The 19,005-nt window shown below is 29.1% G+C and overlaps 2 protein-coding genes and 1 long non-coding RNA gene across 3 annotated transcripts in view; 2 read left to right on the plus strand and 1 right to left on the minus strand.

Annotated features, from left to right (window-relative positions):
* The window catches only part of LOC111038164, a 7,018-nt gene extending 2,069 nt beyond the window's left edge, over window positions 1–4,949 (plus strand). The window contains exons 2-4 of the long non-coding RNA XR_002604947.1: window positions 3,540–3,694; window positions 3,793–3,847; window positions 3,924–4,949. This is a non-coding gene — a long non-coding RNA (uncharacterized LOC111038164). The remainder of the gene's footprint in view (window positions 1–3,539; window positions 3,695–3,792; window positions 3,848–3,923) is intronic.
* A 3,277-nt stretch (window positions 4,950–8,226) lies between these two features.
* Window positions 8,227–11,751, minus strand: LOC111038165 (1-acyl-sn-glycerol-3-phosphate acyltransferase delta-like). The gene is made up of 7 exons (XM_022321144.1): window positions 11,338–11,751; window positions 10,750–10,922; window positions 10,486–10,647; window positions 10,203–10,393; window positions 9,899–10,040; window positions 8,927–9,146; window positions 8,227–8,777 (listed from the first exon to the last, which is right to left on the minus strand). Exons 1-7 carry the CDS (start codon window positions 11,519–11,521, stop codon window positions 8,689–8,691), a joined length of 1,161 nt encoding a protein of 386 aa, XP_022176836.1. The 5' UTR covers window positions 11,522–11,751; the 3' UTR covers window positions 8,227–8,688.
* Window positions 11,752–15,354: 3,603 nt separating this feature from the next.
* Window positions 15,355–17,570, plus strand: LOC111038158. The gene is made up of 4 exons (XM_022321134.1): window positions 15,355–16,117; window positions 16,374–16,493; window positions 16,578–16,748; window positions 17,007–17,570. The coding sequence occupies exons 1-4, from the start codon at window positions 16,049–16,051 to the stop codon at window positions 17,046–17,048; spliced, it is 402 nt and encodes a 133-aa protein (XP_022176826.1). The 5' UTR covers window positions 15,355–16,048; the 3' UTR covers window positions 17,049–17,570.
* Window positions 17,571–19,005: the final 1,435 nt, after the last annotated feature.

Genomic DNA, 19,005 nt, shown 5'->3' on the forward strand with positions numbered 1-19,005 from the left:
CCGATTTGTTTCACTTCAATTTTAAACGACACATTATTACAATGCTAACAATTTATTTTTACACCCGACTGCAATATACATACTCAAAATATAGGTACCTCCTAATCGAAGCAGTCAAAATGTAAAATTCAATTATATAGGTAATGCCTTGTAAAGTTTGATACAATTTATTGTAGGTTCGTCTTCATCGAATTCGTTGAATTCGTTACTGGCGTTTGGCATTACAATTATTTGGGTTTAGTTCGACGATTTCATTAAATTAGGCGCCTACTGAAATCCATACTCACCAGATACACATATTAATTAATAATTATACGTCATAGAGAACCTTGATACATGTAAATTGCGTTATCTCTCATATCAAGGCTCTTTAATTCATACTACACATAGCTGGTGCCTGATATACTGTAGCATACCTATAATTGGCTAATACAGTAAATCACAGTCAGCAAAATCACAAGAGGAGCCTTCATACAAAACTTATCCTCGAGTCTTCGTGACATGTCTATTTACTTTTTTAAAATCCTTTTCTCTGTAATTTAGTCATTCAGGTTAACATTTACGCACGAAATTAAGGTTGATGGTACCTACTAATTATTCAATATAGCAAATTCTTGAGTACTTATACAAATATACAATCAACTATAATTATAGTGGTTGTTGTTGAAAGCCTTTCAACTATTGACTAAAAATATAATTACGATTAAAATATTTTGTATTCGTTAGGCTATTTATGGTTTATACCATTTTGTAAAATGATGATGATGGAAGTAATATATATTTCGAAATTATGGAATCTCCATCATCATCTATTATTTGATACATTTGGTATTAAGTTATAATGTAAATATGTAAAAATATATAATTTTATAAGTGATATTGTTTTATCAGTTTATACTGTTTATAGGTCTTAAAAGATTTTCCAAACTGTACATTATTTTGTATGTATGTTTTTATTTTGGTGCCTGTTATCAGTAGTCATCAACTAATGGAGAAATACAAATGCTACAATTTTTGACTTTGAGTGTGGTTTCTGGTAAAAAATTGGATTTAATTAGACTTTTTGGGGGGTGGAGGGGGGATTAATAAAAATTAGGCGAGTAAATGACAAATGGATATCACACCACCACTCTGTAGCTGTACAGCAGGTAATGAGTGGGTCACTGTAACGGATGTGTTAAAATTTGAAAAATCATTAACGATAAAATCATTGTATACGAAAAACTGCTTGGCAGCCGATATCTATCGGGTATTATTAAGTTTATTTTATGATATTATTGCTATTAAAGTAATTAATTTTTCTTTAATATTGCAGTAGGTTAAATTAACTTTTGCCAAAAACATTGCATTTGATAATTTCATTTTGTGAACAAAATATAATAATATAGGTACGTTAAATGTTTCAAGTAGGTAGGTTAAAAAAAAATGGGTACCCCGAATAATATTTTTAAGTTACAACAAATTAAATAAAATTGTTTTTCTCTGTTTAAATATTGGCATAGTATAATTTCCCATAATAACATAATATTAAAAAGAATTAACCAAATTCCAAGGAGTAATCGTCCACACTCTAGGGGTATTGCTATATAGCACTCCAAGCATCCATCTAGTTGCACCAGTGCTTGTGATTAATTCTACTGATTATTGTTTGTGTTCATTCGACATTAAATTTATTATTTCAAATTGTCTACAGTTAAAAGTAAATTGCATGTTAATAGAAAATACACACATTAGTTGGAAACTGTCGGCCAAGAAAAGCACTAGGTCATGATTTTATTAGCAACCTTATTGTTAAAAAGCTTCCAAAAAAGTCCTTCATAATTCTTTCACGTATATTAAATTCCTTACTTCGATTGTTGATATATTTCCCGAGGAATTGTAAACACTCAGTCATCGTTCTTATACCAAAACTTGGTAAGCTTCTAGACATTCCATCGCCTCATTAATTTTTAGAGATTTATCTTATATGTCATGGATCCTATTATAATCATTTCAAATCACCAGTTTTGATTTAGATCAAAACACTCCATAGTTCACCAACATTGTTGCATTGAAAACAAATAATACTGAGCAGCTGTTTGTGGCACAGTCTCACACGAGAGACTTATCTTTTCATGTCAAAAAACTTTCTCCCTACGACCCTACTCTTTATTATCTCTTAATAAAACTTTACTTAAAAAAACTGCCTATTTAAGATCCGAGTTATTAACTCCTGCTCCACGAAATACCTTATACTGGCCAGAGTTCATTAAAGTAACTTTTGTTTATAAAATGTTTGCCCCTAAATCACATTTTGCATTCACCAATCATTGATGATACAATATAATAATGGCTTCTAATAAAGATCAAATTAAAAAATACCTCGATATGTGATTCAATGTCGGATCAACCGTTGGAAGATAAACATTTAGGAAACATATCATCATTCCTAATTTTCTCATTACACCCAGGGGTCCACCACTTAAACTAAACAATAACACAATTCTTACTGTAGTACTGTATCTGAAGTAAAATATCTAAGCTTAACTTTTGACAAGTGGCTGATCTTAAATCTAAACGAAAATCAGCTATAATCCTAGACTCCATCTGGTTCGTCCACTTATCCGATCTAAATTATCGACCACCTTCAAACTCACAAGTAGCAGTGTGTAAGTCCATAATAAGACAAACATGAGCAATGAGCTTACGGAATTCAAGTATGAGGTTCAGCCACACCCTCAAATCTTAGAACTTTCCTGGTGTTTCAATCCATTTGTCGATAATCGTTTCTGCTCCGTTCCTCCGTGGCATAATATATTAATATAACACGTTAATACTTATTATCTTTACAAATAACTCAAAATTTCAAACAACTAGTAAAAAGTCACGACACCTACTACTTTAATTAAACTTCTTACTACTTGCACCATTCCCAAAAATCCTAATAGATGGTTAAAAAGATGCTGGTCTGGAGACCTATACCCTATATAGTCTATATACCTAGTCCTGCCGAATCAACCGGCCGAGTGGCACTACTGGGTGGCGGGTGTCTACCCATCTGTCATTTCTGTTATTATAATAATGTCATCAAAATTAATTATCGTACAGAAATTTGAATATACTTCATTAATTCATTTAAATAATAACAATAACATAAACAAAGCCTTAGGCCCCAACTCAGAGTATATCAACAACATGGTCAATTTCTTAAGAAGTACGGACCTCCTCAACCAAATATAGAGGAAAACGGTATCACGACACACCTCCATACGCAACAACAAATAAACAATGCATTAATCTTGAGTATGTCTGTATTTACCTAAATGTACATATGTAAAAACAAACTTTAACTAATGGTCTTTGTAGCAGATGTATTTTAAGAACAATAATAAAAAAAAAAATAATAATAATAAATAAAATAATGCGTATAATAATAATTGTTAAAACTAATATATTTTTATTTTATTTTATCAAATATATTTCAGGTCTAGAATTCGTATTTTAAAGAATATAATTTATACAATAAGATAATGAACATTGGTGTTTTTCTTGTTGTTTAGATACCTAATAACTTCAATAAATCAACTACCTAATAGCAAGTAATTTAAAGGTATTTATATTCCTCTACTAAGTATACTGACATTAATAGAAATGCAGTGACCTTGAAAAAATAGTTTATACAATAAATCTTCCACCGACGAACTCAATAATTCAGGTAATATTTTTTACATAGTGTTTGTTAAATTATAGTTGTTAAATAATGTACCTATAACTGTATATTGAATAATTGTTTTATTATTTATTACCACTTAGATTCAAATCTATAATGCCGTTAACTATGACCAGATCAGCAGAACCTAATTCATCGGTAACTACATCACCACTATATCTTCAATATAAAACAAATTATTAATTTATCGTTAAATCGTTGTATAATAATATAGATAACCAAAAGTACTCGCAGAAAAATATTGGCACCTATACATAATTCCAAATTCATCGTTTCCAATATTGGCCCCATTTAAGGGGAGGTAATATAATTTATCATATTATAGTCAATTTATTTTCAGTCATAGACCAAATTTTAATTTTCTAAAAGGAACTAATTAATAGCACACAATGATAACTATATATGACACTTAAATTATGTGAAAATACAATTATGCAAACCGGATGACCCGTACAGCTGAAAATATTTATTTTGTTCAAATTTTAAAGGTGTTGTAATAAATCTACATTGGTTTGTTAGTTCAGAATATTCGTATAAAAAATAGAGTTAGTCGAAATGAATTGTTGAAATTAAAATAAATTCATTAGATGAAATACCACAACAAGAAGACGTAGGAACATGTACAGCAGTATTTATACTGCAGCAGGAGCAGCATAATAATATATGCTATACAAAATCAAAGAAAAACGAGAAGTCTATCTTTAAACTATGTGGATTTTAATATCATGTCATTCACATCAAGTTCCAATTCCCTTTATTGTGTATTATGAAATCAAAACTAACATATTTTCTTCACTTTTCTATAATTTATATAATATTATACCTAAAATGTTAGAAAGATGTGTTTTACAGTATCGAGATTAATGTCAAAAATTAAATTTAAAAAAATGTATTAAGTTGTAAGTTATTTGAAGACCTCCCGTGGAGATCGGTGTATGTTACAAAAACGAAATTGTTCAGAGGAGACAAATAACTGTATATGGACCACTGAAGTCAGTTATGTGCATGTTTAGTACATGGTTAGGTAGTTACAACAAAAATTAATATATAATAATATGATTATTAAATTTGCGTGTTTTTATTGTTGACTACATAATTGTGTGTAGAATTCGCGGTACTTCGGTTCCAAATAGTCTAACATCTATACATAAACGCTTTCTTGCAATCAATTTTTGGAGTTCTTAATGTACGTTTATTCATACATAATGTAGCACAATGTGTTGTCAACACTGAGTTTTATCAATTAATGTATTAAAACGGTTTTTGAAAATATTGTAACATACACCGATTCCCCACGGGAGGTCTTCATTTTATTTCAATTCGTATAAATGTAACTTAAATTTTTTTTTACTGTTAAACAATTATTGGATCGTCAATCATTTCTTAATTTTTCGTGTCATCCATTTGTGTTGGGATGTACATTGTAAATATAAATAATAAATCTGATACCTTTATTATACAAATGTATTTGTATCGAAATGTCTTTTCTGCAGTATTAAATATTTTGTGTTATGGATTTTTAATTATTTCGTTAATGTTTTGATAATATTAAATAAACTTAAATACTTTGTGTTACTGTTGTTTTATATATTTTTTAATTTTAATAAATGTGTTATACTATTGAGTTATATTGTTATTAATAATAATGTCTAATTTATAGCCGATTCACCCGGGTGCAACCCAAAAGAAGAAAATCTCAACGGTGATGACTCGGAATAATGGATGGTTATTCAAAAACAATAGTCAATATTGTTCGTAAAATCTAAGACTTAATTTATTTTATGATATTATTTTCTTATAATACAGCTACAGTGGGGAGGTGAACTTTCTTTTACCCATCACCACCTATAAAACAAAAACAACATCTTCAGAGGGGGCTTAGAGAGTCAAGCTCCCTATAAAGTTTATTGACATTTACCAAAATATTTATAATATTTAAGTGATAAGATTAAATCCTATACTAAAACTATTTAGAAGATTTGGCCTAGCCAAGATTATTCTCTGAGTATTGATGTGAAGTTGGAGTAAAGTTTAAAGGGTATAAATTATTAGAAAACAATTTAAGATAGCAAAAATTATAATTTTTATAATGTCAAACAATTATAAGTTAGAATATTTGAGGCATAGTAAGGTAAATTATTTTATTGCATATTATATTTTATATAATTATAAAGTATTATGTATACTATTCATAGCACCTAATCAGCTTATACGACATACATAAACAGGCGCGGACTTGTAAAAAAGGGCGCGGGATGCTACATAATTTAAAGGGCAAATAAAACAAATTTTAAATAATAGGTTATTTATAAAATATTTAAACATTTTCTTTTGTTTTAATAAAATATTGTAATTACGTTAAAAATGTAAATAGGTGCCAAATTACAACAGCAAGGCAAGGTTAAGCAACGGCAAACTTAAGGGTCAGTAAATTGTGATTAATTTTTGCCCCCCCTCCAACCCCCGCCCCATAATAATTAGAGCTAAGTTCCTCTTATAAAGATTGTGTTAATAATAAATTAAGAAAGTATATTTAATGTATATAAAAAGCTGCTCAAACTAATTTACCTATTTTCTTATTGGCTACCTACTTTAAATGTATTCTTTTTTCTTTATGATTGTTATAGTTATTATTTATTAGTTATTACATAAATAATAGATCTACATCTACCTACGATTTTATCAGAGAATTTTAACCTTCTCCTTCAAAATTCAGATTAATTTTAGGTGGGCACATTTATACCGATAGAGGCAAATATATTTTAGGGCAAGGGATGCTGTAGCATCCCAGCATCCCAGCCAGTCCGCGCCTGTACATAAATATATTATAATATAACATAATATATTATACCTACGTAATCAGACATGGTTTACGATTTTATTGTATTATTAGTGGTTTTTAATTTAAGCAACTTATCATACAATTGCTAAATCATATAAAAAAACAAAACAATTTAACAATCAATATATTTTTAAAAATAACAATATTATGGTACCTTTTATTTTATTTTAAATACTAATTTATGTACATATAGAAAGGAACTCATGTTCTGAGTCAAATCTTAACACTGTATTTTTGATCAATTAAAAGTAATTTTTTTATACAATTTTCTTTTTGTGTCACAACTATGTCAGTAAGAGCTGGGAGGTATACATAATGTTACTTTTCTGTAAGTACTGTATAATATAGTATTGTAAGTAATGAATACAATTAAAAATTGGTATAAAATGTTTTTTTTCCGATAAATTGTGCATGTGTGGCCCATTTCACTGCAGTTGGTCACTTGGTCCTGTCTCTTCAAATTTACTAACCAACTTCGTTATTGTTGTTGCGGTCGGTGCTTCATAGTGTGCGAGGATAGTATACGAATTTTCCTAACTGTTACCGCTGCACACTCGCAGTGTTTATAATGGGTTTTTATTGACAAAACTCGTTGCCCGATTGTATACCACTTCATGACGACGATATTGGTCTGCAATCACTTAAATCCCCAACAACCACAGGTAACAGGAATTATAAGAAAAGTCCTATGAGCCTAAAAGTTACTGCGTTCTTTATGAAACACCGTATATTATTAGTCCGATAGACCCGCTACGGTGAGTCAACAATTATGTATTTCCATTAGATCCAATGTGGAGATCGCCGATCTTTGTAGGTGGCGTATATAGAGGGAGGGGGGTAGGGATCCAACCCCTCTCCCCGAAATTTCGTCCTTAATACGCCACTGATTTGCATCGTTGTCTCTTTATATACTCAGTATCGTCTGTTCTATGACTTCCATCTAAACTGATCTTACTATTCTTTATTTATTTTCTAATCTTCTATTTAAACTATCTAACTAAATATTAAACGACGCCACTCGATCACGGATCAGGAATAATATACAATCTGTGAACTTCTATCGATAGTCGTGTAACGTGTTAGCTAGCTCAAAATTATAAGTTTAAAATACAAATAACACAGTGGTTTCTTTAAAAATTAATAAAATATAAATAAATGTTTTTATAAAAATATTTAAGACAAAATGTCAACGCTTTTATCTGAGAAGAGTCTGGAAGTAACTGAGAGGTCCCCACAACATTGTTACTCTAGACAGAAATCATGGTCGGTGAATACCTACATCGGTTTAATAAGTTGGTAAAGTTCCTAATTCTCAAAAACCTAGACGAGTTCTACTCATATTGTATTTATATGCATTTTGGCAATGACGTCATGATCCATTTTAGGAAATGGCAACTATCCCCATAAACGCCCAATTAGTTAAATAAAATATAGTTTGGAAAAAAAATAATAGTACCTAGATAACTAGATGTTATAAAAATATACGACTAGTAACACAATAGCTGCCTAGAATATTGCTAATTTATTTTTTAAAAATTATTTCGGTATAAATAATCAGAAATTAGATATAGATGTATATCATCGTTTAATATAATAGTACATTAAAATAAAATGAATGTAACGATTTACTATAAACTGAATATAATATATTTTATGTAAAAATACTAATAGCCAATTAAAATTAATATATATATATGTATAATAAATTAGTAATTACCCTAAAACTTAACCAAATGATTTCACTTAGAAGTTTTATTATGAATATAAGCTAAAATTATATATATTTTTTATTAAATTGTTGTGAATTGTAATCATTGTATAGTATGTAAACATTGTACATTGTATTTAAAATGAATAAATTCAATTTTTTTAACTATATTTTTTTTAAGTGCATTATAAGAAAAAATACGTAATATGTTATTTACATAATATATTATTTTTATTGTTAGGAATAAAAAAAAATAGTTAAAAACAATAGTAAACGCCGAAACAATATTTGAAATTATTGAAATATATAGTATAGCTTTATGGCCAATGGCAATATAGCCATGTATTTAAACATACATTATTAACTTGAAACTATTACTTCAAAACTTCTTTAAACATTTATTTTGTTCTTTACTTCAATAGTTTGTATTTATTTCGTTTTTTGTTTCTCTGTGCCGTATTGTGAAGATGTCTTGCTTATTTCAGAAACGTTCAACATTTTGGATAAAATTACATGAACTGTAAATAAAATATTTTGGATAAAATTACATGAACTGTAAATAAAATATTTTGGATAAAATATTTACATAGGTATTTTAATGATAAAATATACACAGCATTTTGTAATTTAAGTGCAGATATTAAGTTAGTTTGAATATTAAACTTACGTAAGCCAATTGGTACCACCAACAATAGTATATGAAGTAAATTTCCCGAAGTTAAAATGTTAAATGCCAAGTAGAAAAACGGTATTAAAATTAAGATTGACCAAAAAATCATGTTTAGAAGGCAATAATAACGATATGGTGGAACAAATTTCTCCACTGGCTTTACACCACTTTCCTTGAACCAATCTCCTGTGTTGAAGAAGCTGACCATCATTTTATCCTGTTGATTAAATATATATTAAAAAAATTAAAACTAAATATTTTTCATCTTATCAATGCATATGCAACAATAAGTACTTGCTAACTTATTAAAAAAAAAGTTTATTTTTATTGGGTTTGGAATATTATTGAACAGTGTTTATTATTTAGCTCTTCCATATTTTAAAACTACCTGTTGGCTATCACCTTTTGGTGCATACATTATGATAATATTCAAACACAAAAAGTTGAGTACCTATAACTGTATTTATTTGACATTATTATTTTTTGATTTTATTTACCTATATAATTACATAGGTTATATATAATAATATGTTTCATGTTTCATTATTAGTTTTTAATAGGTATTATTGTCTTATATCTATTATTTAGGTTTGAATGGATATAATATATATATTTAGTGTATAAATGTAGTAATGTTGTTCAATTTATTTTGGTTACTTTCTAGTTTTGGTGTGGTATCATCTTAGAGTGATTTTTATTCATTTATTTTGGATATCAGACGATTATTAGGCTAGTATGGCATTAAAAATTAATTCTTTCTACCTTTAAGTAATCAAACAGTGTACCCACCTATATACATAGGTTGTGAATGCTTATTTGCTAATTCATTATAGTATAAATAAATGGTATGTATATAATTTATTTTATGTACCTAGCCTGCTGCATTTAGGTTATTTTGAATTTCAATTGAGGATGTTAGAAATTATTTCCAAATTCCAAGCTGATAATATGTAAAATATGGACTCTTACTTTTTTCTCGTACATGTCATACATCCATTTTTCACACGCTTTGTCACCATCTGGAACCTGTTCAATAGGTATTCTTTCCATGTACACATGTGCTTCTAACCGTTGACCACTTAACAATGATCTCAACGATGGTTTTTCTTTTCTGCATTTGCGAAAGTCACAATGAAAAGAAGTGAGTAAGAAAACAATAGTTATCGGTGGAACAAAAGCTATGTACAAGTCACAAGATATAGCCTGTACAACGTACACAACGCATGGCTAAATAATGGCTAAAATGTGTATTCAGCCTTGATACTATACGTACCCTTTAAAAGCGATTTGAACGTTGTAGACGGCTGGCAGATTGTGTCTAAAATGAGGCAATCCAATGCTAAAACCTTTAGTTCTCGGGAGCAAGTGTTCCTTCAACTCCGGCAGTCCTTTAGACCGAGCAAACTTAATGCTGGCCTCTTGTTTATCCTTTGTGAACCTGGTGCCTTCTGCGTATAGCAACATCTGTACGAACATGTCGATGCACAACATTAAAATATTACCATAATAAGTGTAGTCACTGTATAGTGGACATTTTTATCAAATTTAAAAAATACCGTGACTGGGTTTTCATGTTCGAACAATTTTCCGAGCTTAGTTTCGATTGTGTGCTTGTCTTTTACCAAATCCCTCTGGAGGAATAAAAATTCGCCGAACCACCAAGCCCAACCAATCACGGGCATGTACTTGAGACTGTCTTTTGCGAATGCTTTGCAGTTCTTGTTAAATGATGCAATAATTTAAAAATATATATTTAATTAATCACTAGTTTTCATTTTGACTATACGAATTCAGTCGTAGGTATCAAAAAAAATACTTACCCCTAGAATCCCGCCGATTCGATCGTGAACGACCCAAGCAGTTAACCAGTCAATTTCGTATTTGTGGTTAATAATGAATATAGCATGTTCTTTACCAAAGTGCTTATAATCTTCTTTGTCTACATAAAAGTAATACGGTACACCAGCCCACCAATCGGATATGAAAACGAGTTCTGTAAAAAGAATAAAAATATCAAGAAAAATATTGAAATATGTATATAATATATATGTTATAAATTATCGTTTTTTTTCAACCGTTTTAAGTTGATTTATGTGAGCATTAAAGTAAAACTGAAGATTTATTAATATCGAGTATCAAAGGTTGCTTAAGTAAGAATGTATACATAAATATTTTTGAATTTTAATTAATTATCAAAATGTGTAAATATAATATGTGCTTTGAATAATCGTTTTTTCAACCGTTATAGGTTGATTCGTATAAGTGTAAAAGGAAAATTGAAGATCCATTGATAACGAGTTTGAAAGTTTAATATAATACATATAATACATAAATTTATCATTTTATTAAAATGAATAATAATATGTACTATGATTACTAAAATAACTAATCAAAGTATCAAAGTATACCTGAGTAAACAATGTATGAAAAATAGTAGTTAATTTTTCTGAATAGCTCTTGGTTTACTGGCCACAAAATTATAAAAAATAATAACTGTAACAAGTTGACAGTAAAACCAGACACAAAAAACACCAGTGTGAACAATACGTGTGAAATTGGAGACGACTTTATGAATGACATGTTTGTTGTCATCTTTGCTCATTAAGTGTTTAAAAACCAAGTAAGATGTATCAAATCATTTAAACATTAAACAACACCGATGAGTTAAATTCACACTGGACCGATTATAACTAAAAAGTGTTTTTTAAATCAGAACCACGCCTGATCGTGAGTTTTAAGACCGAAAACCTATATTAGATAGTGATAATTTATTATATTATGTGTGTAATGTGCAAGTAGCACATATACTGACTACTGAGGGATTCATGAAATCCCGAAATGTTCTTACAGGTTTTATCAAATACAGCTATACAAGGTTATGCAAGGTTATTTATTTCAACTATTGATGAATGTATAATCATAATAAAACATGCACTTTGTACTTTATAATCACAAAATATATTTGAAACTGTTTAACTATATTCATGTAGTTTAAAAACATTTTTTGTTTTAACAATTATTATTTTATTTTTTATTAGATATAGGTGTACAACTCCGTTTAGCTTCGTTTAGAATTGGTTCCAAAATATATTGATTTACACCAATATGGAATATTTTAATTGGCATACGATGAAAATTACTATGATTAAATTAATCAACAATAGCCGTTATTGCTTGTTTATCTACATTTATCTATAATATATTATATAGTTTGTATATTTTAATCTAAATCTACAAACTACGTTCTACCTATATTATGTTTTTTACATATAATAAATTATAATTGCATATCTATAGAACCTTTTTAAAATTTTAAATTACTTCTAAAAATAAACAACGAGTAAAGGTTTTTTTTATCCGATTTAACTACATTCGACGACAACCATTATTAGTTTTCGGTTGTATTATAATATTGTGTGTACTAGCATAATTTTTTTCTTATATCTAAGTAAATGTGTAGGTATATTTATTCCATTTCTGCAAGTATGTTTTAAACAATTAGACAATTAAAATTATTAATTGCAGAATACTTGAAGAGTTCATTTTTTTTTACTTGTATTCGATTATCGTTGTTAGTTTATTTATTATTACCACAGAACAATTATTGTAATAATAATAATAATAATAATAAGTGTTATGACCTTAATCAAGTACCTAGAAAATCATTTATATTTAAAGTTAATAAGCCAAGAAATTAGACATTTTAGAAGATTTTTATTTATTATTAATTTCGTTGATAATTAATAACAGTATCTTTATATTATATATAATTCTACTGTACGTGTGTATGTCATTGAACCGTGAACTCCTTCTAAACGGCTGGACCGATTTGAATGAATTTTTTTGATTCCTTTTGGGTGACGCCCTGGATGGTTTAGATTCACAATTGGACCCTATAGGTCCGACTTAGGGAGTTGCTCAAACAGTGATTTTAAGATTTACGAAAGAAATATTAGTTTAAATACGGTTGTTATTGGTTATAGGAGAAATATAAATATATTTAGTAGAAATTGGTATTTTTTTTGTTTATTGGTTGCTTGCAGTGGTTCACCGGGAGATCTGGTATACGCAAGCATGCAGATGAATTTTCGCACGTTGCCTCCTACCTATATGTAATAGTGCACTGTTTTTTTGGTAATAAATAAATAAAAAGTTATTCTTCCTATTTAAAATAAACTTAAAATCTTTATTTTTAGAGTGAAAAAGTGATTGTTGAAAATTATATTTTTGTAATTTGTTGGCAACTTAGGCAATTAGTATTATTATTGTTACGATTTTTAACATAAATCATCATTATATATTATTTCTGATGCCAACACCTTTTTTCACAACGAATACTGCACCATATTCAATAATCCGCACACCAAACGATGCGTTATTGCTTCAGCTTCCGACATCGCTTAAATCACTTTCCGTTAAACGCTCTATTTCGTTTAAAATTACATTAAAATGAAACAAAAGCACAAATTAATTACTTCGACTGATGATTACAATTAAAAGACATTCTAATCTTCTCTGTCGAATCGCAGTTTATGTTTTTATGTTTTATCATGATTATAATGGCAACACTAAACGGTCAATACGATTGTTCATCATCCGTGACAGTGGTGGGATCTTGGAAACATTGAGCCACAAATAATAATATACCCTTGGAAGTATTAACGAGCCAATGTAATATACAGTATAGGAACTTAGAAAAAACCTAAAATCATATACAGTATATATGGAATATGATCTAAGGAAAAAACCTATCCTACTTCTCTCAATCTTATCTTAAAATAACACGATTAAAAAATATTCAGCACTAAAATTATAAAACGTATTTCTGTTTATTATCATAATAGTCATTAATCATTATTATCTCGGTATTCTAATATAATAATTTTTGTTTATGTTATTTAAAAAATAATAACAACATTTATTTTCTGTTTGAATTTCAAATACTAACGATTTACATTTTATCTTAATGAAATAAACATTTTTAACAGCAGAATTTAATTCTCGTAATAAAATATAAGCCAGTGCAAGAGTGGTAGGGCTAACTCAATCTACGATGATTTTTATCAATTTTTTAATATTATTTTATTAATATCGTTATTTTCGGATAACTTTTAGAAAATAAAATAATATAAAAAGCTCTTCTACGACTAAATGAGATTTTCGAACAAAATAAATACATCGCCATTAAACCAATAGGTCATACGTTCCAATCAAAGTAGAGATTTTTTTATCGTAAAATGAATTATATACTTAATATTTATTATACACTGAACACACGCACTATAGGATTGACCGATACAAAATATACACACTCAACACTTTGAGACCCAACCAAATTATTAATTATTATTAAAACTACACTCGGCAGTTAGTAAAACTATTAATATGCATCAACATGAGCGAACTCCGCAACAAGCGATACATATTTACCTATCAACAGTATCAACAGTAATTTTTCAAAACAGTAAAGTATACTATACTTTAAATATAATAATTATTATAGATTTATAAGCCAAACGTCTCTTATTGTTGAAATTTAAATCTTATAAAAAAACCTAACCTCATATAGTCATATTACACAGTGCTCTTACCCCCAACAACAGAAACTTTTCCCTAACAAAAAGAAAAAACTTCTCTGGCACACACTCACACTTTTAAGTGGATTAATTATTAGAATAGCAACTAGTGTGTGTGTAGTGTGTCTGTGCGTGTATGTTTAATAATAAATAGTAACATACAGACCGTAACCTACAGAGAATGTTCGAGGCGGAGCAATCGTTCAAAACGTATTGGTCCCGACGACTACGTCCATCATCCTAAATACCTAAAGTACCTTATAAATATACATGTTATTGTGCGTGTAGTATTATTATGGACCGTGTGAGGTTGATTTCGCTAAAACGTAATTAACATAATAATAAGTAGGTAGGTATACAACAACGCTGCGCTATGTGCCCATGCGTAAAACCTCAATGCGTTTGACGTACTTATAGGTCGCATAGCGTAATATATTAATGTCATGATATAAGTAATAATAGTTATACTCTTATACGTATACAAGCGCCAAGCTTTCACTACGAGTAGTCAATTTTGAAAACGTCGATGGCTCGTAAGAATATAGTGGGTATATACGACGTGTCAGGAACACGCGCAGTGTATTAGGACTAGACGGACACTGTTAGTACTTAAAATCATTGATTTTATAAAATAATATGATTATATTACAATGAAAAATCTAAAAAACCACATATCCATCATAAATTTGCATCGTGACTTCCAGAAAACCAAAGTTAAGGCTCCTTCAGTCCTACTACAATTATTGCGGGTGTCTAGACAAAAAATAAAGGAGAACATCAGATTAGACATAGTGTTGATCAAAAGAAAATATCCTTTTCTTCGTCCGCTCCTTCATGGGCGGGCTGGCGGAGGGGGGAGAGGGGCCTAAACAAAGTAAATCAGAATTTGGTATCCGTTACTTTATAGGGACTAGGTCGTTATTACTATATCCCGTAACCAAAATAACCTCTACAAATAATTGATTATACGAAAAATGTTTCTTCAAAACCGTTTTCTAAAATATAATGGTTTCTATTTTGCATTTTATTATATACGATTTATACCAAAACTTAATCTGTATCTCCACTGAATCGGCTTAGGTTATCCATTTTGTCCAGTACCAAAATGATTACATTAAGCGGTGACCAATATAAAATTAAAATACCAATTGTCAAATTTGGTTCTTTAGAGTCGGCAAAATTCACTCCTAACCCTTACTCCTCCCCCCCTTAAAATAAACCCTAAAATTGCCTCTGTCTATGTACTGGTACTAGTGGGCTAAAAGAATGATGATAAAAGGAGTTCTGTACTTAAATTTAGCAACCTAAAATGGATAAAAATGTTTTGAAAAAAAAACCACTAAGGTAGGTGTACAGACGTCGTACAGTTCATCATCTGGCCGTTCATTAGTTATTGCTATCAAATTCAAGGACACATTGGCCAAATGTCATGACGATATGCTTGTATTTATTTATTTTTTTAACTTTCAATTCATGTATTGACTACATTATTCAATGTAATACGTTTTATTATATACTTGTTCATATTTTATTATAGTTCGTAATGTTGCATTTTATAATAAAAGTAATGTTAACAATGGTTGTTCAATTAGCTTTATTATTCCGGCTAATAGTAAGTAACAATATTCCTTAGTTTATATACTTGCACTTTTGGAGCATTGCTGAGGAGGTACTCATGTCACTTAGAACCTTACAAATAATCAGACAATTGATAATATTATAAATATATAACGAAGTTAATAAATTACGAAATAATCCCTAAAAGAAAACATATAAAATATTTATTTTTTAAGAACCTCGTAAAATAATTTGTACCTATAATATAACATATTATATTGTGCACGTCATCTATGTTCGTATTTATATAGACTGGGCAATATAGGTTGAATGTTGTAACAAATCCATTCAGAAAGACAAAATACCATTTGGATCTAGATGAATTTTTAAATATTTATGACGATAACGAAGACTCAATTCAATCCTTACATGTAAAAATCTCTTATCGAACCTAAACTTAGCTTATCGGCGATAAGTGCTTAACGCTATTTACCAAATAATGCTTTAATATTTAGCCAAATCATGAGTCCACCGAGAATGTGGTTAAATTATCAAATGTGCCGTCTCCTCCAGTTGGCATAATTGGATTTATTAAACGCGGATACGTCTTCCACAAGGAGGAAGAAGAAAAAAAATATGATTTGAAATTCATTGAAGCGTCAAAGATGATCGATCTTTTCTTGGAGGTATAACTTTGTAGTATTGTACACATTTTATTCGTGAACATTTTTTAGTATCAAATTGTTACATACCTACTTATAACTCATAATAATAATATTATATTTTTAAAATCAATCTAATAGGTAATAAAAAAATAATTAGGTACTGTTAATTCAGACTTTAATTCTTTTAATCCATGATTTTTGGTAATTTTTGAAATCGTCTTGAATATTTCAGTACCTATGTTTATTGATTAAAAATAAATTAGTATATACTAATTATAGTATGATGTGGATGATTCAAAAACGCTAGTCCCGACTCCGTAGCACGGCATTGTGTGGCGGGGAGTAGCGAGGAATGGCAGCGAGTGGCATGGATAAACAAGGACAAGTCCGATTTTTCACATATTTTGTTCATTTTTAGTTAGTAAAAATAAAGCCAAACTAAATGTTGACTTGAATTTTTTTTATTCTTAGTCAATCGTTATTTAGTTAATACTATTGTCTATTCGTAAACATAATCATGAGTGGATGCTACACCCACATACTTGTTGTCCCCGTTCCAAAAGTAAAACTATATAATTAAAAAGTAGCATCCACGGTTAGGTTGTTGTACCTATGTTGTTCCTAAATCATAATTTAATTAATATAATTCTTTATCATGTGTCATCGGCCTCCCCATTTGAGCACCACACTGCAGTCCACAGGTCTTATAATCTATACCTAGGTATGTAGTGGGTACCTCGGTATTTATAACTCTGGTTTCTCTAAGTTTCTGTAAATCGATTTTTTTTTCTTGGTCTCTTGAAACTTCGAGGTACCGAAGTTCGAACTGTATAGGTATCTAATATTTGGGTGTTAAAAATACTTTCAGTTTTTAATAATGATAAGATATTATATAGCTAAAACCCTACATGTCTACCTAGATATTGATATAATATTACTACTCAAACTCAAAAAATATAAGTTTATGTAATAATATAGCTTTACAATAATGAAGTATAAGTTAGCTATATTACTTTTAAATATTAAGTGTATTGTTATAACTTATGAGTTATGATCATACAAATATTATTTATAAAATAGGTATGAACATTTTGTACACAATAAACTGTAAAGTTCCAAAACTTTTATATTTATGGAACTCATGAGTCGGGCAGTACTGCAGTAGGATTTTATACCTTATACGTATAGGTATATGTAGGTACTCAAAACTGTAATTTTCGTGTTAGGATTTAGAAAAAAATCTTACTACCCGTCCACGGTTATTAACCAGTATTCACATCATTTTTTCATTACTGTAATACAAACCACATAAAATACACTCTACTCGACGTACATTTATAAGAACAAAACTTACTCAATACATTACAAATCGGAATGAGTAACTGTAAAAATAATCAATTAGCGATAAGTTAGAACAACAATTTCGTGTATGAACGGCAAAACAATGAATCATGAATGTATTCGTCAATAATTATTGTCGTCACCAAGCTGGAATAATAATTTTAAAATAGAGTTTTTCATTCCATTAACTTATTAAAAAATTTGGTTTATTCTACATGGCAGGATCATTATTCCCTTAAAATGTGTTTTCGAGGACAAAATCACATTGGCGCCTGGTGCCTTAATTTGCGCATATTTTAGGTTTGCCATATAATATTATGTACTTGTAGTGTCCATTATAGTCCCCGTGTAAAAAGTTTGTCAGTGTTCTGAAAATCTTAATGGGAATTTCGATAATATATTCCAACTTACAAAAATATAATTTGTTTTAACCTTGCTGCTGTATCACCCGTATTATATTTAACAGTAAGATGAAATTTCGTGGGCTTACAATATTAAAAAAAAAAATAAAACAATTTTTATTATATTATCAGTTAGGACAATTGACTTGAATATCAATATTAACAGTACCCTATTGAAACTAGAACGAAAATTTTCCTGTGTCATACGCATTTGTATATTGAACATGGGAATCCTCTGACTTAAATTAAAAGAGATTAAATTTCAATATAGTTTAATATATTTTAAATTATTGTTTCCCAAAATTTAAAATAGATTAGTTAAAAATGTAGTTATACCAAAAACCACTAATTTTTCCGAAAACTGGTTTTGCTTAAGAATATCAGTTTTTCTTAATTTTCTTTTGTTTTTCCTGAAGCTCTTGACTACTACCTACTTAAGCCTACTTAAACCTACTTATTGGAAATTTTTCACTTTTTAGTTATTGGTCTCCCAAAGTACCAATTAGATTTACTTTTCTATAAGGGAAAGATGCTGA

The sequence above is a fragment of the Myzus persicae genome, unplaced genomic scaffold (assembly GCF_001856785.1).
Source record: "Myzus persicae strain clone G006 unplaced genomic scaffold, MPER_G0061.0, whole genome shotgun sequence".
Lineage (NCBI taxonomy): Eukaryota > Metazoa > Arthropoda > Insecta > Hemiptera > Aphididae > Myzus > Myzus persicae.